At 45.6% G+C, this 27,862-nt stretch overlaps 1 protein-coding gene across 7 annotated transcripts in view; it reads right to left on the reverse strand.

Annotated features, from left to right (window-relative positions):
- SHISA9 (shisa family member 9) overlaps nucleotides 1-27,862 on the reverse strand; it is a 346,359-nt gene that overhangs the window by 284,715 nt on the left and 33,782 nt on the right. The window contains exon 3 of one of the 7 annotated variants that reach the window (XM_089321834.1): nucleotides 9,558-9,604. The exons of the other annotated variants lie outside the window; for them this stretch is intronic. Coding sequence (XP_089177960.1) covers nucleotides 9,558-9,604 — 47 coding nt within the window. The remainder of the gene's footprint in view (nucleotides 1-9,557; nucleotides 9,605-27,862) is intronic. 7 annotated transcript variants of the gene reach the window in all.

Genomic DNA, 27,862 nt, shown 5'->3' on the forward strand with positions numbered 1-27,862 from the left:
GAGAGGAAGGGGTTTAGAGAGGAAGGAAGGGGATGGGGCAGGAGACAGAGGAGGAGGAGGGCAAGGCAGGAGAGGGGAGGGAAGGGAATGAGACGGGTTTTATTAGCAAACTCCATGCACCCAGCACTGTGCTAGACACTGTGATGGGAGGGGGGGAGAAAGATAAATGGGAGGGTGGATCCTTTTTGCAGTCTAGCTGGAGATAATTCATTTACAGATGAAAATGTAAGTTGAGTTCAAGGCTACACAAGATCAGGGCCAAGTGCCAAAAAAGAGCTCACCAGGCAAGTAAACACATAAGGAATGTGAGGGCTGTTGTGACCTATTTATAACACACTTCTTCAAAGGCTCCAGAAATATGTAGTCCCAACTGCTCTGTAATTAGAAGCCGTAATTCCCAGTCCTGAAGGGAACCTTTGCACTTCAACATTTAACTCTGAATGTAAACTATCTTTATGTGGTTGGTTTTTAATTTTTAAAAAAGCATTTTAATTCAGAATAAACACCATTATTTTCTTCCCCCCGACTGCTCGAACTGTTGGTCTAAAGGTGAGTGCGGCAAGGCAGCATGATAGGAACCGTGGCAGAACAGAGTGGCTGGGAGTCTGGCGATCGTCTGGCTCTGCCACTGAGCCACCAGGTCATCGTGAGCCGACCAGATCACGCCCTCCCTCGGGGCCTCAGTGTCCTCTCTATGCAGCAGAGTTGGTTGGGGTGAGGCGTGAAGGATGTCCCATCTCTAACAACAATCGTCTCCCTCTTCCCCAACACAGGGGTCCTCATCACTCAGGAGTGAGCCCCATTTCTCCTCTAGCTGCACTGGCTTTTCCTCCTCTTTGGAAGAGGCAGAGGGAGGGAGATGAGGCCACGCTTGCAGCTGAGGTCTCCAATAACGATGCAAAGTCACAGCCTTTCCTCTGGCGGTGTGAATGCCCCAGAGGAAGCACCCAGAGAACGTTTTCTCACTGAGCTACATGAAGGAATAAGCGAGTACACAACTAACAGACTTCATCCCAAGAAGCTAAGCAGATTACCAGTGCCTTGCACAAGATGGAACTCTACCCAGCCTCTCAACCTTGCACCCATTGCTTTCCTTTTTATTAATCTAATAAAATATTTATGGAGCATCTATTTTGAACCAGGCACAGAAAATCCAGCGTTGAACAAACAAGTCCAAATAAGCTATGAAAATACAAATGAGATCATGTTACTCCCACACATCAAATCATCCACTGGCCTCCCTTTGGAATAAATACAAGGTTGCAACCCTTCACCACAGTCTTTCATTTCTTGCTCAAGACTTCCTTTCTTTTATTTATTTATTTATTTTTTGAGAGGCAGAGTGGACAGTGAGAGAGACAGAGAGAAAGGCCTTCCTTTTCCATTGGTTCGCACCCCAAATGGCCGCTACGGCCTCGTGCGCTGCACCGATCCAAAGCCAGGAACCAGGTGCCTCCTCCTGGTCTCCCATGCGAGTGCAGGGCCCAAGCGCTTGGGCCATCCTCCACTGCCTTCCCAGGCCACAGCAGAGAGCTGGACTGGAAGAGGAGCAACCAGGACAGAATCCGGCGCCCAACCGGGACTAGAACCTGGGGTGCCAGCGCCGCAGGCAGAGGATTAGCCTATTGAGCCGCGGCACCGGCCTCTGATATCTTTTAGAGTCACTATGCCTCCTTGCCTCCATGGCCACTGAGATCAGATAAGCCACAACCAGCCCTGAGACCCAGCCTCCCAGAGAAGAAAGAAAAATTCAGTCCACTCTCCATGTGCACGAGTTCTGCACCCTTGGATCCAAGCAACTTCTGGTTGAAAATACTTGAAAAAAAATTACATCTGGGGGCCGGCACTATGGCGCAGCAGGTTAACACCCTGGCCTAAAGCACCAGCACCCCTTATGGGTACTGGTTCGAGACTTGGCTGCTCCACTTCCAATCCAGCTCTCTGCTATGGCCTGGGAAAGCAGTATAAGATGGCCCAAGTCCTTGGACCTCTGCACCTGCATGGGAAACCTGGAAGAAGATCCTGGCTCCTGGCTTCAGATCGGCACAGCTCCGGCCGCTGCGGCCAACTGGGGAGTGAACCATTGGATGGAAGACTTCTCCCTCACTCTCTGCCTCTCCTCTCTCTGTGTGACTCTGACTTTCAAATAAATAAATCTTAAAAGAATTACATCTGTACTGAACACATACAGGATTGTTTTCTTGTCATTATTCCCTAAACACAACAGTAGAAACAACTGTTGATACTGTATTAGGTATTGCAGGCAATCTAGAGATGATTTAAAGCATACGAGAGGATTGTGTCGGTTCTATGCAAATACTACATCATTAGCTTGAATATTCACTAATTTTGGTGTCTTGAGGGATCCTGGAACCGATCCCCTAAGGACGCTGTTTGCAGATGTAAAGGGCTGAGGTTTGCAGGAGGTTCTTGTGCGACATTAATAATCCCAGGAAAGTCGCTTAACCTCCCTGAACCGCAGCATGCTTTCAAAATTTTTAAAGATATATCCATCTCCTCCCAACTGACCTCATGCAGTGACTCTGGGACAAGAGATGAAAAGGGCTCTGAAGGCTGCAAAAGGCCACTACAAATTAAGATAGCATCAGCAGCATCCATCTTGCCGATGCAGACCCAGAGGAAGCCTGTGTCTGTCCTGACAGCGGAGCGTGACTCAGCGGGGCAACACGGGGCCGTCTGCTATGAAGATGTATCGTGTCCAGCACACTCACTCACACACACACACACACACACTCGTGCCCAACCAGGACACACACTGTATGCAGATTTCCTTCTGGCCAAACAAAAATGGGGGCCTCAGCAGGAAATTTCCACCAGCCAGGAACTCAAAGACGTTTTTACTTCTAAGACTTTATCTGAGTGGAAGAATCACAGGTGCACACAAGGTTGGAAGTGCGGGGATGTCCATTATGATTCTGTCTCACATGCTGGAAAATGGAAAGCAATCTCAATGCCCAGCCGTAGGGAGCTGGATAAATCCACAGCACACATCCATGCAACGAAGCATGCCACCAGCTGGCTGCATTGTTCTCTAGTCCAAATTGTTTCCTCAATCACCCCTGTGGATCTTGTGATTTTTTTAAAAAAGATTTATTTTATTGACCATCAAAAATGCCACCATCAAAATAAAGTCAGATGAGAAAAAAATTTTTTCAAACAATGCTCCTTAGAAATTTAGACAATTCAGGGCTGGTGCTGTGATATAGCAAGGAAAGTCACCACCTGCAAAGCTGGCATCTCATATGGATTCCGGTTCTAGTCCTGGTTGCTCCACTTACAATCCAGCTCCCTGCTAATGCACCTGGGAAAAGCAGCAGAGGATGGCCCAGGTGCTTGAGCCCCTTCAACCCACATGGGAGACCTGGAAGAAGTTTCTGGCTCCTGGCTTCAACCTGGCACAGCCCTGGTCATTGAAGCCATTTGGGAGTAAACCAGCAGAAGGAAATCTCAACCTCCCTCTTCCTCTCCCTCTCCCTCCATCTGTAACTCATCCTTTTAAATAAATAAAATCTTTTAAAAAATCAGAAGACCCACAGAGGTGACTGAGGGAGCAATTTGGACAAGAGAACAATGCAACTGGCTGGAACTTGGGTTCCTCTACTTCTATTTCAATCGGAGAAGCTCTGCTTTATCTAGGTTATAGACTCAATGTTTGTGATTCTCAGCCCATCAAAACCACACATTGCAGTCCAACTTCCAAGCTGATGATACTTGGAGGGAAAAAGAGATCTCAGGGTTGGGGAACAATTTGATTTAAATGGAGTCAGGAAATAGGACCTCGTGATGGTATCAGAATCCTTCAAAAGAGAAGAGAGAGGCCAGCACCATGGCTCAATAGGCTAATCCTCTGCCTAGCGGCGCTGGCACACCAGGTTCTAGTCCCGGTTGGGGCGCCGGATTCTGTCCCGGTTGCCCCTCTTCCATGCCAGCTCTCTGCTGTGGCCAGGGAGTGCAGTGGAGGATGGCCCAAGTGCTTGGGCCCTGCACCCCATGGGAGACCAGGAGAAGCACCTGGCTCCTGCCATCGGATCAGCGTGGTGCACCGGCCGCAGCGCGCCAGCCGCGGTGGCCACTGGAGGGTGAACCAACAGCAAAGGAAGACCTTTCTCTCTGTCTCTCTCTCTCTCACTGTCCACTCTGTCTGTAAGAAAAAAAGAGAGAGAAAGAGAGAGAGAGAGAGAAGAGAAAAAAGCAAGAAGGCCACCATTGGCATGGCAGGAAGAGAGCCCTGAGCAGCAATAAAAGGGGCCAGCATCTTGAACTTGAACTTGGCCATCCCTACCTCCAGCATTGTGGGAAATAATCTGCTCGCCTTTAAGCCATCCGAGCTGTGATATTTTGTTACAGCAACCTGCCACGAACTGAATGCTTGTGTCTCCCCAAATTTCCTGCACTGTCACCCCACCCCTCAGCATGATAGCATTGGGACACAGGGCCTTTGAGAGTTGAGTAGGATTAGGTGAGGACAGAAAGGTGGAGCCCATACCACAGCCATGACTTGCTTCCCTCTCGGCTCTCTGCTGTGTGAGAAGTCAGAGGCCTACAATCTAGAGGAAGCCCCTGACCAGAACCCAACCGTACTGGCAGCCGGACCTGAGACCTCCAGCCTCCAGGAGTGGGAAAGATGGGTGTTCATTGCCACCTGTCTGTGGTCTTCCATTATAGCAGCCCAAACTGAGAAAACAGCCCAAAGATTAAGACAATCTGCTGTAAACTGCATGTCTGATACCTGTGCTTACAGAAAGTGTGCAGCATGTTGAGGTGCCCGGGCTTAGCCATGAAAGGGAGGTGACTAGGGACAAAACAGCCCTACAGAAGGACTCTGTTTTACCATGGGAGGAAGAGAGGGAGGGAGGGAAGAGAGTGAAGGAACGCTCATCTCCAGGGGCTGAGACTGAGGTTAACTCTGAGGGGCCGGCATCGTGGGGCAGCAGGTTAAGCTGCTCCCTGTGATCCTGGCATCCTGGACGAGCGCTGGCCTGAGGCCCAGCTGCTTCACTTCTGGTCCAGCTCCCTGCTGATGCACTTGGGAAAGCAGTGGATGGTGGCCGAAGTCCTTGGACCACTGCCACCCACATAGTGGGCAATGGATAGAGAATCAATCTCTCTCTCTCTCTCTCTCTCTCTCTCTCTCTCTCTCTCTCTCTTTCTCTAACTCTCCCTCCCTCCCTCCCTCTCTCCCTATTTCTCTATCTATATATCTCTCTTTTGCTCTTTCACATAAATAAAAATAATTTTTATAAGGTTGCTTTTGAGTCCTTCTTTGGCTTATCTGGACATTCTAAATACCAGGTGGTGAACAATACAGATATATTACTTTAGTAAAAAGAACCAATACACAAACATGGGGCATGTGCCTGTAACAAATAAATCACAGCTCTATGGGGAAATGCAAACTCAGGGTCGTTGAGTTACCTTCAGTGAAGGTAGCCACTTCGCCCCAGCACCCAGTGTACAGCAGACCCTCAGAGCCACATATCAGCCCAAAGCCTGGCTGAACTGGTTGTTCCCTGGGGTGTGATGCGTGCCAGCCTGGAGCAAGGGCTGCTGGGGGAGGAGCCACTTGGCAAGGAAACCAGGAAGCAATGGCCATTTAGTAAATTCCATAGAAGAGAAAACCCATGGTGTCTGATGATTGGCGGCCACCCAGCCAATTCTGACATGCCTCTGGCTGAGCCCTGGTCAGAGAAGGGAGAAGCTCCAACAGGAAGTAGAAATAGTTCAAGACGTAAAACACAGAGAAGGTGCTGACTACACTCTCAGAGAGAAACCAGTGGGAACATTGGGCAGAAGGGAGTCCGAGCAACCCACACTCCTGGCTGCAGCGTTCTCCTCTGGCAAAAGGAGATGACTCTGCACCTGGCTATTGTGAGGATCTAACGCAAATAAAATGTGTGCACGCCCAGCATACAGCAGAGGCTCCGTAAGAGCACTCAAGCATCCCCTGCCCTCCAGAAAGGGAAATGAGACTTGTGCACACGAGATGCAGCGTGGCAAAAGCATAGTGCTTGATACAGCGGCCCTGAGCTGTAACCCCTGCTTCACCCATCAGCGGCTGTGCAACTCACAACCCAAGCTCTGTGCATCTGTGCAAGAGAAACAATAGTAATACCATTGGAGAGAGATGTTTTAGGATGGCAGAATATAAAATAGCATAGAAAAAGATAACAATACAAAATATCAGCATAGACTCTATTCAGCTCCTACTATGTACCTAATAAGAACATATTAGTTACAATGTATATGAATTAAAGAGAAAGTTCCATTTCTCTTAGGCTGATGGGGAAAATGTCAAGAGGAGCTGAGAAGGTCACCTGAGCCCCCATCAAGCCACTCCCTCTGCCCCACACATATGCACAGACCGCTACCCCCATGATCTTCCAGCCACACACAGCCAGACAAATCACCCGATGGCTTCCCATGGCCCTCAGAATAAAGTCCAAGTCCCTGGCGCCCACATATCCTGTTTCATAAGCTGCTGTTCACCCAAGCATCTGATGCCGTCTTGAAACACTTCTACTCCCCTGATCACGCCACATTGCTAAGTCTGCATGGGCTGTTCCCTAGGCCTGGCTTCCCCTTCCTGAGGCTGCTTCTCTCACCTTCTCCATTTCTAGTCCAGCACTGATCTCCTGAAATCTCACCCTTCAGGTTTCCATGCATCTTTTCACTTCTTCTGTCCATCCACTGTCCCAGGCAGAGACAAGATCATTTCTAATACTCCTCGGCAAGCCTGAGCCCAAGGCAGTGAGAGAGGAATGGGTCTCACTTAGGTCCTACGTGGGTCCCTATGCATAAGCAGTTACATCCAAACAGTGAACTCAGTACTCAATGCATCAATGCCTTTATGCCTGCTGCAGGTTAACAGCACCTGGAACCAGTGTCCAGGCTTGAATCCCATCCTTCCATTGAGGAACTAGGCATCCTTGAGTCAATGGCATCATCTTTCTATGCCTCAGGTTCTTCCATGCCAAATGGGGCTCGTCGTAGTTCCACCTCATTGCATCCTCATGATGAATCATCAGCCCGTGCCCGTGAAGCATTCCAGACAGGGCCTAGCACAGCACAGGCACTGGGCAAGCATGGGCTGTTTATATTCCGTATATTTGATCTCCTCTCAAAGCACACCTCCTCCAAAGACAGCCCCCGCCCACCCTGAGATGATCCCATCCCAGTCCCTTTCTCTTCTTTATCTGTGCATGGCCCTTATCACTTCCTTAAGTTGTACACTTTACATATTATTAGTGTTTCCCAGTATGTAAGTCAGGGGCTATACCTGACCCATGCATGGTATCTAAAATAGGCCCAGCACTGGGGCCAGAATTGTGGCACAGGGAATTAAGCCACTGCTTGCACTACTGGCATCCAGATCAGAGCTCCAGTTTGAGTACTGGTTACTATACTTCCAATCCAGCTCCCTCCTAGGGTGCCTAGGAAAGCAGCAGAAGATGATCCAACTGCTTGGGCCTCTGAAACCCACATGGGAGACCAGGATGGAGTTCCTCACTCTTGGCTTCCACCTGAGCCTGCCCTGGCCATTACAGTCATTTGGGGAGTGGACCAGCAGATGGAAGGATGGAAGATTATTCTTTCTTTCCTTCTATCCTTCTTTCCTTCATTCCTTCCATCCATCCATCCATCCTATCTGTCTCTCCTTCTCTTCCCCATCATACTCTACCTTTCAAATAAATAAATATAATTTTTTTTAACTTTTATTTAATGAATATAAATTTCCAAAGTACGATTTATGGATTACAATGGCTTCCCCCCCCATACCGTCCCTCCCACCCACAACCCTCCCCTTTCCCACTCCCTCTCCCCTTCCATTCACATCAAGATTCATTTTCAATTATCTTAATATACAGAAGATCAGCTTAGTATACATTAAGTAAGGATTTCAGCAGTTTGCTCCCACACAGAAACATAAAGTGAAAAATAATAGATGATTTTTTTTTAAATGATGATGAAATCAGATCAGACCTATTGTCATGTTTAATCCCAGTGAGAGTCAAGTTGGGAATTGATAATTTCTTTTTTTTTTTTTTTTTACAGAGGATCAGTTTAGTATACATTAAGTAAAGATTTCAACAGTTTGCACCCCCATAGAAACACAAAGTGAAATATATTGTTTGAGTACTCGTTATAGCATTAAATCTCAATGCACAGCACATACTGTGCCCATCATACTCTACCTTTCAAATAAATAAATATAATTTTTAAAAAAAAGGGTCTCAGGGGCTGGCATTGTGACATAGTGGGTAAAGCCACTGTCTGCAGTGCCAGCACCTCATATGGGCACTGGTTCAAGAATCAGCTACTCCACTTCCAATCCAGCTCCCTGATAATGCACTTGGGAAAGCAGGGGAAGATGGCCCAAGTGGGAGACCCAGAAGAAGCTCCTGGCTCCTGGATTCAACCTGGCACAGCCCTGGCCATTGTGGCCATTTGGGGAGTGAGTCAGTGGATGGACGATTTCTCCTTTGTTTTCTTTTTTTTAAATTTTATTTAAGGTATACAAATTTCATGTATTTCCTAAATATAGATTTAGGAATATAGTGATACTTTCCACCCTACCCTCCTTCTTGTCCACACTCCCATACTTCTTCCTCCTCCTGCTCCTATTCCCACTCTTAATTTTTACGAAGATCTATTTTCAGTTTACTTTATACTCATATGATTAACCCTATACTACTGCTGAATAGTATTCCATAGCAGTGTGTGTGTGTGTGTGTGTGTGTGTGTATTTCTTTATCCAGTCATCAGTTGATGGACTTCTGGGTTGAATCCGTATCTTAGCTATTGAGAACTGAGCTTCAATGAACATGATACTCCCAAGTTCAGATAGATTTCTTTCTATCTCTCCCTCTAACTCTGCCTTTCAAATAAATAGATCTTTTTTTTAAAATGGGTGTAGCCTATAGTAGGTGTTGGATCAGAAGGCTGGGCGGAAGAAGAGTGGGTGCTGACCTGCAGGAACACAGGATTCTGACAAAAGGAGACACAACACAGAGGGGACCACCCCTACAGGAGGGACTGACCACAGATCTGCCACAGGGCCCTCTGGGAGACTCAGCCTTTACAAGGAGGGTCAGTGCCTCGGGTGGCTGGTGGAGATGCACAGCCCCAGCAGAGAGACTCAAGTCCAGCCCAAGCAGGCCACAGGAAGCTCTCTGGAAACCAAACCCATCATTTCGATGGGGCAACTCCATCTTGGGCACAAAGGCGCAGCAGCACTGCGGGTTCCCAGGGATCCTGTATTAATTATGCCCTGCCCTCAGGCATTCTACGCTGATTACCATCAGTTGAAAATCTCTATGTTTATATTTCTGTTCACAGAAGCTGGAGGGACATGTCATTTAAAAAATAATCACTGAAGTCCCAAGATTCTGCTTCCACTTCCCAGGGTAAACCAGTTATCCAGACCTCCCAAATACCAAGTAGCATCTTCAAATGCCACACTGACACATATAGGGTCCTCTGCTCCGATTCTAAGAAGGAAATAAGTGTCTGGCTCTGTTTTCCTTCCTTCTACATACCTTCCCGTTGTTAGTTTCGGATGCAGCAGTCTCACAGCCCAAGTTCCCTAAGAGACAAAGCATCCAGAGGTCAAGGACAAAGGCAGGGGGAAACCAGCAGAAAACACTTCTTCCCTGGCCAGGAGAGAAACTGGAGCACACAGGTCAGCGCTGGTGCCTCTCCCCCATCTCCACCCAGCGGGACACCCTCCACCATAACTGCACCAAGCCAGTATGAGTACTGGCTGCCAAGAGTTCACAACTGCATTATTGTCTACAGCTATGGTCCTTTGGCTAAGTCCCGCCTACCGTGTCTTTCTTAATAAAGTTTTATTATAACACAGTCCAGCTTATTAATTTGTGTTTTATCTATGAGCACTTGCTCTCTGCGACTGCAGAGTGGAAAACCCACAACAGATACTTCACAGCCTGCAACATCTTCAATATTTACCCACCCCCTTTTTATAAATAAAGTTCGTGTGCTACTCTCACAGGGCATTGCAGCCAAAAGAACTATCGTAAGGTCCACAATGTGTTTCATATGGCAGTGTTTCAAAACATTGGTGGAATAGTGGGTATTGGGCTTAGTAGTTAAGGCACCAACTAACAAACCCACGTTTCCATATCAGAGTACCTGGATTCAATTCCTGACGGTGGTTCCTGACTCGAGCCTCCTGCTAATGAGGACCCTGGGAGGCAGGTGATGACTCAAGTAACTGGTTGAACGGGAGGTGTCTCACCCAGAGGCACAGCCAGTGACCAGTGATACGGAGCTGGAAAGACCAAGCCACCGCCTCACACTGGGACTGGCTTATGTGCAGTTCACGCTCCAGAGCTTCCCAGGAAACCAGTCTGTGGCTGAGCTCCAGGGGAGACCACATTCTTCCCTAGTGCGCTCCCCTGCCCCTTCCTGCTAACATCAAACCCTTGCATAGCTCTCCTAAGGGTGCTCAAAACACATGCTATGTATCAGAAGCCTCGCCTCCGGGTGTGGACATTTGGAACCGTGGTTTAGTTGCTGCTTGGGATGCCTACATTCTATTTCAGAGTGCCTGGTTTGAGCCCCAGCTCCTCTGTGTCTGAGCCAGCTTTCTGCGATTACATATCCTGGGAGGCAGCAGGTAATGAGTGGCTCAAGTACCTGGGTCTCTGCTGCCCACACGGGAGACCCAGATGGAGTTCCAGGCTCCCAGCGTGGACCTAGCCAGCCCTGGCTGTTGCAAGTCTTTAGGGAATAAGCCAGTGGATGGAAGATCTCTTGTATATTTGTCTGCCTAGCTCTGTCTTTCGAATTAAATGAAAATAAACAAATTATAATTTTAAAAACAGAATCCCTGTTTGTGGCTGAACTGTTAGAGAACTTGTCCCAGTGCAAGGAGAGATGGGTACAAATATTGACCGAGTATCTATTATGCGTCAGACACTTCATAACTATTACCTTGTCTTAGCAGAGAGCTGTAAAACAGGAAACATTGTCTACATTTTGAAGATAAGGAAACTAACTTACATGCATATATCCAGCCATTTAATGACATACTATAGAGTCGCTTAAAATTATACTTACAAATTTTTGTAATAACATTTAAACACTTAGGGCATGATTGGGAAAAGCAAGACAAAAATACACTGTGTGAATATAAGCATTTCCTCAAAGGCAAACATTTTTCAAAAGCCTAACAGGATATTTCTGTAGCATGAGCGTGTCTGTTCCCCCAAAATTCATGCTAAAATCCTGACCTCCAAAATTACAGTATGAAGGAGGGCCTCGGGAGGCAATTACTAGAATGGCAAGGACAGAGCCCCCGCCCCGGAATGTAGACTAGCACCTTTATAAGAGAGCTGAGAGAGCTGGCATGCCCCTCACTCCACGTGAGGACATGGTGAGGGCGCTGTCTATGAGAAGCCCCCACCAGACAGGCTGATCTTGGCCTTCCCAGGATCTAGAACCACAGGAAATAAATTTCCATTGTTTATTAATAACCCAACCCCATCATGTTGTTTGCTATAGTGACCCAACTGAACAAAGACAAAAAAAAAAAAGGTATCACCACATCAACAAGAACTTGCTTTGGGCAATCTGAATGACCAGCTGTTGATTTTTCCTTTGCTGTCACCATTCAGACTTTCCAGGTTTTCTGAGCGAGTCCTGATGGGTTTGGCTCACTTTGCATGTGGTGTCACATAGTAGTTGGATGGGGCTTTCAAATAGCCAGGGAAAGCCTTTGGAATGCCCACGGTCCTTGCTGGAGTGCCAGGACTCAAGTCCCATCTCCACTTCCTGCTAATGTGAACCCCAGGGGGCAACAGACGATGGTTCAAGTAATTGGGTTCCTATTACCCACATGGGAGACCCAGACTGAGTTCCCAGATCCTTGCTTCGGCCTGGCCCAGTCACAGCTAATGAAGATATTTGAGGAATGAACTACCATATGGGAGATATCTTTTGTTCTCACTCTCACTCTCACTCTCTCTCTTTCAAATAAATATAGATAAATCTAAACCACAGCTCAAATCTCAGCTCTGCCAACCTTCAAGTTCTAGGACATTGAGCAAATGACTCAACTTTTCCTTTTTATTTATTTGACAGATAGAGTTAGACAGTGAGAGAGAGAGAGACAGAGAGAAAGGTCTTCCTTCCGTTGGCTCACCCCCCCTAAATGGCCGCTACAGCCAGAGCTATGCTAATCTGAAGCCAGGAACCAGGTGCTTCTTCCTGGTCTCCCATGAGGGTGCAGGCACCCAAGCACTTGGGCCATCCTCTACCACCTTCCCGGGCCACAGCAGAGAGCTGGACTGGAAGAGGAGCAACCAGGACTAGAACCGGTACCCATATGGGATGTCGGCACCGTGGGCAGAGGATTAACCCAGTGACCCACGGCGCCAGCCCCATGACTCAACATTTCTAAACTTGAATGCTCACATGTCAAAGGGGTATGCCATGTGTCCCTTAGGGCGGCTGGGAGGATTACATGGCCATTTGTGTATAAAGTACTTACCCCATTGCCTGACACAGGACATTCTCGACTGATGGTCAATCAATACATGGAGGCTCCCTAGCCGCAAAGGCCATGGTCTTTATTCCACTTAACGCTTCCTCAAACGCAGTGTGCAGATTTCCTCTATGATCTTCCAAGCCGTCTCGGCTCAGGTGACCCCAGGCTTGGCAGTAGTAGCCAACACAGGCGAGTCTGAGTCCAGGAACAGTCCTGACTCAGGGGATGACTCGGCATCCTCCTCTGCACATCCATGTCACTCGAGTTCCACTTCTCGGGGGACCTGGCCTCCACAGCTCAGCTGCACACTAACAGCCCCAAGGGGCAGGAAGTTCTTTCTTTCATGTGATTAATGAGACTTAAATTGGCCCAGTGATAGATGAGTTATCCTAAAGGCATCGAATATTTAAAACTGAATTCTCCTGTGACAAAAATAGTCCGTGGATCTCGAGAGCTGCTGTCCCCGTGTCCCTGTGAACCAACACGTGACACCTGGCCCTGCTGAGTGCCTTCCTGCTGAGCGTTCAGCCACATCCAGGACCACGATAGCCTTTTCTTCCTCTGCTGTTTCAACGAAAGCCAAGCGTGATCTGCACGTCTTTATCTTAAGTGACCAGACTTGTTTATAGCCGCTCCAAATAATTGCGTTTGAATGCATTTGTGTTTAGCACACCCCAGACTGTGTGCTCCTCTGATTAGGGTTTCTAAATGGAATTCCTCCCTGGAAATGAGCCTTAAGTGGATTTTCTTCACTTAAACAAGCTAATGTCCTAGATACCCACATGGTCCTTAGAGAGAAGTTTCTGTACCGCATCATGCTCCCCCAGAATGGTCTTACAGCTTTGTCCAGGTGTGCTCACTCCCCCTGCACCTGCTGTAGCCCACTGGTCCTTGAAGGCTGTCCAGATTCCTCCCAGCTCCCCACAGATGTTATCTTCCTGAGCTCATCTGTTGCCCCCAAACGGTATCTCTCCTACTATGACCATGAGATTTTTGGAGGGTAAAGGGTGAGAAGGGGATGTATCTTCAGTGATACAGGAGAAAAAAAAAATACAGGCTCTCTAGCTACTAAGAGCAACCTGGGTTGAAGCGCAGGCTCTGTTACATGGTGTAAGACAACAAGAAATAGAATAACAGTAAGAGTGCTGATAACAGGCAGCATGTCTTCAGCAATGTGTAATGTTCCAGGAACTTACTATGTAGCTTCCTCATAGCATGTCTTTGTCCATTCATGATGCTATGCAAACATACCAAAGAGTAGGTAGCATATTTCTCATAGATCCTGAGGTTGAGAAAGCCAAGATCAAGGTTCCAACACACTGAGCATCTGAGGAGGCCCTGTCCCGGTTCACAGATAGCTGACATTGGCAGTAACCTCACACAATGGAAAGGAGGAGGAAGCTCTTGGGAATCTCTCATAAGAGCAGAAGTCCCACCCATGGGCCCTACCATGATGACATCACCCAATATCCTCCCCAGACTCTCACTACCTCATATCAATATGTGTGGATGAGGGGTATTTTAAAAGATTTATTTATTTATTTGAAAGGCATAGCTACAGAGAGAGGAGGAGAAAAAGAGAAAGAGATATAGAGATCTTCCAACCTCTGGCTTACTCCTCAAATGGCCACAATGGCCAGGGCTGGGCCAGACCAAAGTTAGGGGCTTCATTCTGGGTCTTACATGTGGGTAGAGGGGCCCAAGCACTTGTGCCATCCTCACTGCTTTCCCAGGCTCATTAGCAGGGAACTGGGTGAGAGGTGGAGCAGCCGGGACTTGAATGGGTGCCCAAATGGGATGCTGGCATCACAGGCAGTGGCTTTATCTGCTACGCCATAAAAACATGAGGTTTTAACACATGAGTTTGTGGGAAGAAGGGGACACAAAGCCTAAATCTATAGCACTATTAGGAAGGTCCTGCTATTACCCATTTATGCATCAGGATACCTTGGCTCAAAGAATGTTCAAGTTCCCTGTTTTGTTTTGTTTTGACAGGCAGAGTGGACAGTGAGAGAGAGAGACAGAGAGAAAGGTCTTCCTTTTTGCCGTTGGTTCACCCTCCAATGGCCACCATGGCTGGCGCGCTGCGGCCGGCGCACCACGCTGATCCGAAGCCAGGAGCCAGGTACTTATCCTGGTCTCCCATGGGGTGCAGGGCCCAAGCACTTGGGCCATCCTCCACTGCACTCCCCGGCCACAGCAGAGAGCTGGCCTGGAAGAGGGGCAACTGGGGCAGAATCTGGCGCCCCGACCGGGACTAGAACCTGGTGTGCCAGCGCCGCTAGGTGGAGGATTAGCCTAGTGAGCCACGGTGCCAGCCAAGTTCCCTGTTTTACAGATGCAGCAATGAAGGCTACACGGAAGAGCTATTATCACCAACACAAAAGTCCAAGCACCCAGCAACAAGCAGACGCTCTAAATATGTGTCATCGGGACTTATTATTAGCTCATTGATCCCTACACAATACTTTCTTTGCACGTTAGTGATCCTTTTGCAACAAGGAACTGGAAGATGAGAAAGCCAAGTTTTTCATGAGCCTCAAGCACTCTAATGCGATCATTTAGGCACCTTCCTGTGGAGCAAACAGTCTGACCCCTAAGAAATCCCCCGGAGATCCTGAAATAGGGAAGCAGGAATATTACCTCACAGCTACTCACTTATCTTTTCAAAAGACATTTGATGAGCACCTGCTTACTCGTCCAATGCAGTGGCCCCAGCCTCCTAGACTGCCCCCACCCCCACCCCCACCCCCTGATTGCACCTGCTGGAATCCCCACCATCACCAAGAGTGACCCTCTTGGGGGTGAACCTGGATTCTCTGCCCTGGTCAAGCCTTCAGATGATGCAGCCCCAGTCAACATCTTGACTGCACCCAGCTAAGCCACTCCCCAGTGCTCACACTTGGGAACCGTGTGAAATGATTAACAACTGAGCATCACTTTAAGCCATTAAGAGGGGTAATTTGTTACACAGCCTTCAGTAACTGAAGAAGCATTCCACTGACTATTATAGACTGGTTAATAGATCGTTAGTGAGGACAGGCCAGTGATATGATTCTGAACAACAAAATAAAAGACAGTTTATGTGAAAGGATGCTACAAGTAATTTTAAATCACAAGGACAAGTTAATAACTTTATTCTCGTGTTTTCAAAGATGAATTTGTATGTAACATATTTAATGAGAGCTTATTATAAGCCAAATACTTTACACATATGATCTTGTTTAGCTTTCAAAGCACCTTTGTAAGATATTATTGTTTCCATTTTTCAGTTGTGGCAACTAAGACCCAGAGAAGATAAGCGCCTTGTTCAAGGCCACACAGCTCAGTCAGATGCACCCAGAATTTGAATCCAGGACTGTCTGACTTTCAGTTTTGTTTTTCTAACTATTACACTTATGGCCAATGGACAGAAGAAGGAGGAAATAACCCAAAAGGTGTGTTCTTTAGGGATTTTTTTGTACTTTTCACATTTTCTTAGAAGGAAAATAAGTTACTGGATTTATAAATAAAAATAAAACAAACAACAGAAGGTTCTTCCCTAGGAGTTCAACGGGGAAGGGAAATATCCGAGCCCGTTGATCATGTTTCCCAAAGGGACATCTACTGGCACTCAGGTGGCGTGGTTCTTGCTCGTGAATGCCTGCCTTACATGCCAGAGGTAGCTCAGCACCACGGGCCCCTGTCCATTTAAAGGTCCAGCAGCAGCCTGGCTAGTGCCTGCCCGTTGCCTTCCACATTCACCTTTCTGCCCTAGGCTGCCCGACGCAAACACCTGCAACACTGATAACCTGGCTCAAAACAACACAGGGTTCACACACAAGGCAGGACAGAAATGCCAGAGTCGGCTCCCGTGGAAGCAGCCCTCACTCGATGCTTCTCCACTGCATACCTCTGGGGCCACGTTCCACTTGCCTGTCCAGAGCTCTGCAGCAGGGCTGGCTCCAGCTGTCCATGGTTGTACGCACCTGATACCATTCCCTTTCTTGGCTTCCCTGTCTCTCTTATGGTCACCCAATAGTGTGTCCTGGGATCATGTCCCCCAGTAAATAATCTGTCCTCGGATCCTGATCTCGGGGTCTTTTTCTGAGGGAATCAAACCAAGGTGAGCAGGATGACACTGGAAAAAGGTCCTGCCCATTTCCAGATGGCCATGTGAGACAGAGGACACAGCACCACCACCGTGTAGGGAAACATGGGCGCTCCACGGCTTCTTTCCTGCCACAGAACCTGAGCTCCAAGAAAAGCCCTAGCCAGACCCATTTCACAGAAAACCACCCTCCAGAGGTCTCTGAAACCCTAGCACCTGTCACCATGTCACCCTTTATGGTTCTTCCCTGCAAGTCAAGAAACAGTAGTGACTTCAAACTCAAACCTAGAAGCTGTTCAACACAAAATGACTTGTCTGGGGCAAACATTCAGTGTGGCAGTTGATCTGCCACTTGGGATGCCCGTATCCCATGTCAGAGTACCTACGTCCGAGTTCCAGCTAGAACCACTCCTGGTTCTAGCTCCCTGCTAGGAGGCAGCAGGTAATGGCCCAAGTAGTTGATGCCCCACCCCTGACATGGAAGATCTGAATGGAATAGCCAGATCCTTATTGGGCCCCTCTAGGCCAGGCCAACATTGCCAACATTTGGGGAGTGAACCAACCAGCAGGTAGAAGATCCCTCCCTTCCTCTTTCCCTCCTTCTCGCTCCCTCAAAACAGCAAACTTTCATTCTCACTCTTTCTTTCAAATAAATAGAATGAGTTATATTAAAAAGAACTGTGTCTTCGGACTTAGAAATATTCCAGAAAAGAAATAATAATGATAATAGTCATGCTAGAAGCTAACACTTGAGTGTCAGGTTACTGAAAGAGGAGGCAACTTTACATAAATGTCTTCTTTTACTTCTCATAAAAAGAAAAAAACATAGCTGCCTAGAAGCCAAGATGTTATAGAAGTGAGAGTTCAAAGTGGGCCAGCTGATGCAATCAATATTTACTGAGTCTCCAAACAGTGTGATAGACAAGTGATCAGCTTGGGATCCAGCAATGCAAGGTCCATACCTCACAGAAGACAAATTCTTTCTTTTTTTAAAAGATTTATTTATTTATTTTAAAGGCTGAGTTACAAAGGCAGAGGAAGAGAGAGAGAGAGAGGTCTTCCATCCGCTCATTCACTCTCCAAATGACCACAACAGCCGGAGCTGCACTGATCCAAAGCCAGGAGCCTGGAACTTCTTCTGTGTCTCCCTCATGGGTGCAGGGGCCCAAATACCTGGGCTATCTTCTACTGCTTTCCCTGGCTACTGCAGAGAGCTGGATCAGAAGTGGTGCAGCCAGGACTTGAACTGGTACCTATATGGGATGCCAGCATTGCAGGTGGCAGCTTTATCCACTATGCCACAGTGCTGGTCCCAGAAGACACACTCTAACAGAGCAAACTGGGACAATTCCATCCACTTTCCCTTCCATGGGATGTGTGATGGCGACTGGGGTTGTCACACAAGTAGGAGGGTGCCACTGGCATCAATAATTTCAAGACACAAGATCTGGGGTCAAAGTGGCAGAACGGAGAGGACTTGCATCCAGCTCAGCCCAAAAAAAAATGTCAGAACAACAAAGGAAAAATGGCATTTCCAGCTGTCGGAGGAAAAGCTTTAGTCAAGAAATGATAGAGGTCAGCGCTGTGGCACAGAGGTAAAGCCGCTGCCTGCAATGCTGGCATCCCATATGGGCGCCAGTTCTTGCCCTGGTTGCTCCACTTCCGTTCGATCCAGCTCCCTCTGCTAATGTGCCTGGGAAATCAGGGGGAAACGGCCTAAGTCCTTGAGCACCTGCACATGCATGGGAAATCCAGAAGAAGCTCCTGGCTCCTGGCTTTGAGTTGGCCCAGCCCCAGCAGCTGTGGCCATTTGGGGAGTAAACCAGTGGATGGGAGGACCTCACCTCTCTCTGCCTCTGCCTCTCAAATAAAAAAAAATGCTTTAAAAAATAAATTTAAAAAAAAGAAGTGAGAGGAACTGCCAACAGTGTGGAGCCCCTGAAACCCAGATGTGAGCTGCAGAGAGCCCAGCACTGCTGCCAGGCCTACCCTGGCATCCTGGCCTGGGAACAGCAGCTTGCCAGGACAAGGCTGCTGTGGATAACATCCCAGAAACCAAGGAGAGACCAGCTGAGGGAAAAGCTCCAGCAGGGCATCAACACGCTCTGCAAACAGCACAGACACTCTGAAGCACAGTAAAGAGAGAGCAACACACAACGCCTGCTTCTTCCCCAAGTTCCCCCCAATCCCGGGGGGGAGCCATCTTACCAGGAACAGGTAGCAGAAAGCACCCTAACCCCTGCCACTGCTGCAGACAGACAGCCCCGGCCATGGAGAATCCCACCGTCCTCACTGACTTTAAATCAAGTCCAGAGGGCTGACTGGGGTCCCAGCAACTACTCTGATCCAAAGACGGAATCTACGCTGGCTCCCTCTGCCCCCACAAGGTCAGATCCAAGCTGCTGTGGAGAAGTTGTTCAATTCCAACTGAATCAGGAGGGAGCAAGAAGCCTCTTAGCTACCAGAGACCCCCAGGGAAAGCAAGGGCAGTTTCCAGGGCAGGGGGCAGGCCCCTGTGAATCCTGCAGCTCCAAGAGTTCTACGCACAGGGGGCCGGTGCTGTGGAATAGCAGGTAAAGCCCCCACTTGAGGTGCCAGCATCCCATATAGATGCTGGTTCAAGTTCCAGCTGCTTCACTTCTGATCCAGCTCCCTTCTGATGGCCTGGGAAAGCAGTAGACGATGGCCCAAGTGCTTACGCACCTGCACTCATGTAGAAGACCTGGAAGAAGCTCCTGGCTCCTGGCTTTGGATTGGCACAGCTCTGGCCACTGCTGCCATCTGGGGAGCAAACCAGTGGATAGAAGACCTCTCTCTCTCTCTCTCTCTCTGCCTCTCTCTCTGTGTAACTCTGTCTTGTAAATACATAAATAAATCTTTTTTTAAAAAAAAGTTCTAGGCACAAGCCCTGGAACTACACTTGCTTGCTCTATGTCATTTATTGGAGAGTTCCCTGTGCCTTCCTGGGGCAAGTCATCAGCAGGAGCTCATTCATAATCCCAGAGGACCAGGCCTGAGGCAGTCCCTTCCACAACTCTTCCCTGGGGGGCCAGCACACAAGCACCAGCAGCACCCTCACATGCCCTACAGGAACTGGGGGAGGACCCTTGTGTGCCCTGCAATTCTGGGACTATTGCTGCTGGTGCTATGACCTCCAAAGGAACTCGCATTCACCTGTGTCATCTAGAGGACCCTACCTGCATTCCTCTGCTTCAGGCTGGTAACTGACAGTCCACAAGCCTCGGAATAACTAGCATTCACCCTCTGAGGCCTGGATAAGGATCCCAACCTATCCTAAAGCTCCAGAACTGCTGGGATCTTATTCCTCAAAGTCACTGGAAATACACTGTGGGAACCATGCAACAGTCTACCTGCATTCCAGTGCTCTAAACCCACATCTGCAGAGCACAATCCTCCGTATAACCTGTAGTTACCCTGTGGGACTGGGATAATGCCCTCTTAAGATCTCCAAGAGCTGGGGTCTTGGTGGTATAAGCCCTAGCATTAGACACGCCCACATAGCAGGACCTGCGGAAGGTCTTGTCCACACCATACAGTCCGAGGGCCATAGCTATTGATGCCACAAGTCCCAGAATATTCAGGTTTGACTGGTGGGACTAAGGGATAGCACACTAAGTGTCCCACAGCTCCAGAAATGTGGATACAGCCATTGCAAGCCCTAATGTGATTGACACTAAGCGTTTTGGAAACTAAACTGTGGAGGCTCACATTCACTTCAAATTCATTCTACTGCCCCCACAAATTGTTACAGGCTGCACAACTGTGGCACTGGTAGACACTGCTGACAATAGCTATCACTGAAGAAATCACTCAGAGGTTACGTTTCTGAACTCACCTGGAATCAAAGCCAAATCTGCAACCAGAGTGACACCCCACATTCCACCTAAACAAAAAAATCTTTTCCAGTGAAACCTTCTCCGTTTTTAAAAAGGAACTATTACACCAGATGTGCAGACATCAACATAGAGGCACAGGAAACATGGAGAAGCAAGGAAGTAGGACACCTCCAAAAGAACACAGCAGTCCTCCAGAAATAGATCCTGATCTGAAGGAAATCTGTGAAATGTCTGAAAAAGAATTTAAAGTAATGATGCTAAGGCAACTCAGTGAGATGCAAAGGGATACGATTTAAAGAAATGAGGAAAACAATAGATAACATGAATGAAAAATTCAATAAAGGACAGAAATCATTAACAAGCACAAAATAGAAATTTTATAACTGAAAACATTGATCAATGAAATAAAAATTTCAATTAAGAGCTTCATCATAACAGATCAATAGAAAGAAAGAATTTCTGGAGGACAAGACTTTTGAAATAAGATAATAAGAGAATTAAAAGGAATCAAGAAACCCTGTATGACATATGGGATACCATTAAATTAACAGATATTTATGTTACAGAGATAACTAAAGAAGAAGAGAAGGAAAAAGGCAATGAGAATCCACTGAATGAAACAACAGTTGCAAATTTCCCAAGTCTTGAAAGAGATATGGACATCCAGATACAGAACCTCAAAGGACTCTACTTAGTCTACCAAAAAAGACCTCCAAATTATATTATAGTCAAACTTCCAAAAGTTCAGGACAAGGAGAGTATCCTAAAGACAGTAAAAGCATCAAGTTACAAAAGAAAAATAAAATAGACTAACAGCAGACTTCTCAGCAGGAGCATGATAGGCAGAAGGAAGTGGAAAGATACACACAGTCTTAGGAAAAAAAAAAAAAAAAAAAAAAAAAAAAAACTTCCAACCAAGAATACTATATCCAGTAAAGATACCCTTTAGAAGTGAAAGAGAAATAAAGTATGTGTTCTTTTCTAAAAAAAAAAAAAAAAAAAAAAAAAAAGATTTATTTATTTGAAAGAGTTACACAGAGAGAGAAGGAGAGGCAGAGAGAGAGAGAGAGAGGTCTTCCATCTGCTGGTTCACTCCCCAATTGGCCACAATGGCTGGAGCTGGGCTGATGGAGCCGGTTCAAGTCTCGGCTACTCCACTTCTGATCCAGCTCTCTGAAATAAAGTATTTCTAAGACAAGCAAAACCTGAGAGAATTCATCACCACCAAACTAGCCTTACAAGAAATAATGAAAGGAGTACTATGTTAGAAGTAGTCATTATGAAAACACATAAGAGTACCAAATTCATTAGCAGAAGAGACACAACCAGTAACCAATTCAAATGGTGACAGGATATTAACCTTGAATGTAAATGGATTAAATTCCCCAGTCAAAAGATATATGTTGGTTAAAAGGGTAGACCAAGACCCAACTATATGCTGCCTACAATACATTCATTTCACATACAGACTGAGAGTGAATGGCTGGAAATAAATATTCCATCCAAATGGGAAAGAGCATGAGTAGCTATACTCATATCAAAAAAAAAAAAAAACACAAAATTTAAATCATACACTGTAAAAAGAGACAAAGAAGGACATTATACATTGATAAAAGGATCAAGCCAGCAATAATACATAACAATCATATATAGACCACCTAGATATATATAACAAAGATTAATAGACTTAAAGGGAGAGAAAGACTCCAAAAAAATAATAGTAGGGAACTTCAACACCCACTATCATCAATGCACAGTTCATCCAGCCAGAAAATCAACAAAGGTAAGAGTCCAACCATGCTATTGAGACATTTACAAAACTTTACACCCATCAGCTGCAGAATACACATTCTTCTCATCAGCACATGGAACATTTTCTAGGATAGGTCATACATTAGGCTATGAATCAAGGTTCAGTAAATTTTAAAAGACTGAAATCATACTATGTGTCTTTTCAGACTACAAAGGAATAAAACGAGAAGTCAACAAGAAAAACAAGTAAACATTTACAAGTACATGTAATTAAACAATGTGCTAATGAATGACCAATGGATTGCTTCAGAAATAAAAAGGAAGTACAAGAATTTTATGAAAATAAAAACTCAATATATCAACACCTGTAGGATACAGAAAAGGCAGTACTATGAGAAAGGTTTATCGTGATAAGTTCTTACATTGAAAAATTAGGATCTCTAATAAGTGATCTAACGATACATCTCAAGGACTCAGAAAACTAAGAACAAACCAAACCCAAAATTAGCAGGAGGTAAGAAATAATAAGAATCATAACAGAAATAAATTAAATTGAAACAAAAAATACCAAAGATCAACAAAATGAAAACTTTTTTGAGAAGATAAATAAAATATACAAAATAGACCTTTATCCAGACTAACAAAGAAAAAAAAGAGAGAAAAAATTCCAGTAAAATTGGAGATTAAAACAGAGACAATACCAATGATCGATACAACAAAAATACAAAGGAACACAAGAAACTACAATGGATACCTCTATGCTAACAAATTGGAAGATACCAAAGAATAAATTCTTGGATACATAGAACCTACCAAGATTAAATCAAGCAGATAGAGAAAGGGACCGACACTATGGAGCACTAGGTTGGGCTTCCGCCTGTGACACCAGTTTCCCATATGAGCACTGGCTCGAGTCCCAGCTGTTCCACTTCGGATCCAGCTCCATGCTAATGGCCCAGGAAAGCATTGAAAAAGGGCCCAACTGCTTGGGCCCCTGTACCTACACGGGAGACCTAGAAGAAGCTCCTGGCTCCTGGCTTCAGATCAGCCCAGCTCTGGCCATTGCAGCCACTTGGAGAGTGAACCAGCAGATGGAAGATCTCCCTCTCTCCATCTCTCCCTCTCTCTGTCTGTAACTAGGTCTATCAAATAAATGAATAAATCTTAAGAAGATATAGAAAATCTAAACAGACCTATTATAAGCAATGAGATTGAAGCAGTGGTATAAAAACCCTCCCATCAAAGAAAAGTCCAGGGCAAACTGATTTTATGACTGAATTCTATAAAATGTTTAAAGAGGATCTAATTCAAAATCTTTTCAAACTATTCCAAAATATTGAAAAGGATGGAATTCTGCCCAACTCTTTGCAAGGCTAGAATCACTCTAAAACTAAAACCAAAAACACAATACAAAAAGAAAACTACAGACAAATATCCTTGATGGACCTAAATGCAAAAATGCTCAACAAAATATTAGCGAACCAAATCCGACACTGCATCAGAAAAATCATTCTCATGATCAACTGGAATTTATCCCAGAGATGTAAGAGTGGTTCAAGGTTCAGAGATCAATAAATATCATAATTGCATCAATATAAATGAATGCAGAATAAAACTGTATGGGCATCTTAAAGATGCAAGAAAGCATTTGACAAGATTCAGCATCCCTTCACGATAAAAAATGCTCAATAAATTAGGTATAGAAAAACACACATCAACATTGTATAGGCTAATAATGAAAAAACAATAGCCAATAACCTACTGACTGGGGAAAGCTGAAAGAATTTTCCCTCAGATCTGGAACAATCAAGGAAGTCCACTTTCAACACTCTTTATTAATTTCATATTGGAAGATAAATCAAGAAAGAAATCCCATTCACAATATCTATAGAAAAATAAAATATTTAGGAATAAATTTAACAAAAGAAATAAAAGATCTATACAATGAAAATTACAAAGCATTGATGAAAGAAATCATCAAGGACACAAAAAATGGAAAGGTATTCCTTGTTCATGAATTGGAAGAATTAATATTGTTAAAATGTCTATACTACCTAAAACAGTCTACAAATTCAGTGCACTCCTATCAAAATACCAATGACATTCTTTACAGAATTAAAATATACTAATCCTATAATTACTAAGCAAGCACAAAAGACACAGAATGGTCAATGTGATCTTGACCACCAAATAAACAAAAAAAAAAAATCAACCTGGAGGCATCACAATACTTATTTGAAAGCATACAGCCGACGCCACGGCTCACTAGGCTAGTCCTCCACCTTGCGGCACCGGCACACCAGGTTCTAGTCCCGGTCGGGGCGCCGGATTCTGTCCCGGTTGCCCCTCTTCCAGGCCAGCTCTCTGCTATGGCCCGGGAGTGCAGTGGAGGATGGCCCAAGTGCTTGGACCCTGCACCCCATGGGAGACCAGGATAAGTACCTGGCTCCTGCCATCGGATCAGCGTGGTGCGCCCACCGCAGCGCGCTGGCCACAGCGGCCATTGGAGGGTGAATCAACGGCAAAGGAAGACCTTTCTCTCTGTCTCTCTCTCTCTCTCACCGTCCATTCTGCCTGTCCAAAAAAAAAAAAAAAAAGCATACAAAAAAACTATAATAATTAAAGTAGCACAGTACTGTAAAAAAAAAAAAAAAACTGGAACATAGGTCAATGGTATAGAGAGTCCAGAAATTAATCTGTATACATACACCCAATTGCTTTTTGACAAAGGGGCCAAGAACATGCATTGGAAAAATGACAATATTTTCAATAAATGGTGCTGGCAAAGCTGGATATATATTTGTAGAAGGATGGAATTAGATCCCCATCTCTACCAGACACAAAAATCAACCCAAGATGGATCAAAGACCTAAATTGAATACATGAAATTATGAAATTGCTAGAATAAAACATAGGTAAAACACATTAAGACATCAGTGTAGGTGATGACTTCTTGGGTAAGGCAACAAAAGCAGAACTAGACAAACAGGATTATATAAAACTTGAAAGTTTTTATGTAACAAAGGAAATGATCAATAGAGTAAAAAAAAATCCAACAGAACGGGAAAAATATTTGCAAACTGCTTACCTGAAAAAAGATTGATATCTAAAATATATCAGCAACTCAAAAAACTCAACAACAAAAAAACAAATTAGTTAATAAATGGTCAAAGGACTTGAATACACAGTTCTCAAAAGAAGAAATACAAATGACCAACAAATATATGAAAAAGTGCTAAATACCACTAGCCATCAGGGAAATGCAAGTCAAAACCATCACCTCTGGTCAGAAGGGCTATTATCTAAAAGACAGAGAGTACGTGGACTGGCGAGGATGTGGAGAAAGGCGAACATTTGTACCCTGTTGGTGGAGATGTAAAATAGTGCAGTCACTGAGGAAAACACTGTGGGGGTTTCATTGTTAAAAACTAGGGAATGGCACTTCCATATGATCCCACAATCCCATTACTGGGTAGCTATACCCAAAAGACATGGACTTGTATCAGAGAGATACCTGCCCCACGATGTTTATAGCAGCACTATTCACAACAGCCAAGATGTGGAATCAACCAAAGTATCCATCATCAGATGAAGGCATACAGAAAGCATGGTGCATATACACAAGGGTACACCGTCCAGCCATGAAAAAGAATGACATCCTGCCATCTGCAGCAAAATAGAGGGGACCACAGGACATCACGGTGAGTGAAATGAGCCAGACATGGAAAGACAAGTGCCACACATTCTCCATAATATGAAGAGAAACAAGAGAAAACCTCAATCTGAACACAGGCTGTTGATTACTAGAGGCTTGGAGGGGTGAGAGGTGTAAACCAAGTTTGGATTAAAAAACAGGGGAAGCAGGGTGTGGTTCATTAATAGTGACAAAGATACCAACAGGAGATGTGAAAAGGGAGGAAGAGTGAGGGCTAGACAGGAACTCGTATTACTACCTCAGAATTTTTTGTAAATTTATAAGTAATATAAAAATAGTTTAAAAAAATCTGAAGCTGCACATTTTTGTTACTGATCTGTAAAAGTGGAATTTGTCCTGGTTGACATCTACACATGAGGCATGGGTGTGTTTTAAAGACATTGACTGACTGACTGACTGACTTATTTGAAAAGTAGAGTGACAGAGAGGAAACTAGAAAAAGAGAGAGAAATTCCACCTGCTGGTTCTCTCCCAAAGTGATCTCAACAGTGAGGCCTACACCAAGCCAAAGCCAGGAGTCAGGAACTCCATCCAGGTCTCCCAGATGGGTGGTAGGGACCCAAGTACTTGGGCCATCTTCCACTGCCTTCCCAGGTGAATGAGCAAGAAGTTAGATTGGAGGCAGAGCAACCAGGACTGAAACCATTGCAGCACTCCTAAGTCAAAGGTAGAGGCTTAACTCATTGTCCCACAAGGCTGGTCCCGAGGCTGCCATGCCCATAACAGAACGGAGGTCTGGGCAGTACAGCATGGTCAACAAGAGACAAACTATTTGCATCCACATGTTCCACAGCTCACTCTGATGTTATCTGAACCCCTCCCTCTTCTTTTGTAAGGACAGAGGCATTAGCTGGTTCATTCATTCAGTTTACACATCTAATCATTTATTTATCCCACCTCATTTCACAAAGGATTTGATGCAGTGAAGTAGAATATAAGCAATCATACATCCAAAACAGGGAAGATATGAATTAGAACAAGGGGCATGTAGGGTTTTTGTCAATGTTGCTGCCTCTTTATAATCTCTTCCCTGAAGATCTCCCCTTCACATACTCCCTCAGGTACAGACAGACACTCACACACGCCTCCTCCCTTTCTCCCATGCCTTCCCCTCTCTGCCCCCACCCCTTTCCCTGTGACCTTGTTTATTCTGTGAGATTTAAGGGTTGACTACACCCAGATCCAAAGATGGACTCCTGATGTGACTGACCAGTCAGAACACCACTTCCCTTGGTCAAAGTCATTGGTTCAGGGATGGACAAGTTATCTATTAGAGACCAATTGTAGATCAGTCACAAACCTCTCCCAAGTGGCCATTTATTTGAAAAGCAGACTAACACAGAGAGAGATCCTCCATCTGATGATAGACTCCCGAAATGTCCAGGGCTGGGTCAGGCTGAAATCAGGAGCCAAGAATTCAACTCAGGGCTCATGGGTTGCAGGCACCTAAGCACTTGGGAATTCTATTGCTGCCTCCCAGGCACATTAGTAGGGAGCTGCATTGGGAATGGAGCATCCAAGACTTGAAACTGGTGTTCATATGGGATGCAAGCATTGCAGGAGACAGCTTAACCCATTGCACCACAACACCAGCTCCCAAAGTTGTCTCTGGAATCTGAGGCAGTAGAACCCATCCTGAGTGAGGGCTGGCAGTTGCCAACTTGCCACCATAAGGAAAGAGTCTGAAAATTAAGCCAAGAGGGACACATACAATCCAGAGGTGGAGAGTCAAAGTCAGATCCTGTAGAACAGTTGACACTTAGATGTGTCTGGATGTCAGAGACATTCCTTCTTCTATCTGTGTTAACTTTCCACCACTGTACCTGAAAACTCCTGACTCGGTATAGGGTATTCAACAACATGAGAACAAAAAGGAAAATGTAGTGGCAGATGAGGATAGATGAAGTTTCAAAGCTGGC

Source organism: Oryctolagus cuniculus, chromosome 19 (assembly GCF_051225735.1).
Source record: "Oryctolagus cuniculus isolate XC-2025 breed Fujian yellow rabbit chromosome 19, ASM5122573v1, whole genome shotgun sequence".
In the NCBI taxonomy this organism is placed as follows: Eukaryota; Metazoa; Chordata; class Mammalia; order Lagomorpha; family Leporidae; genus Oryctolagus; species Oryctolagus cuniculus.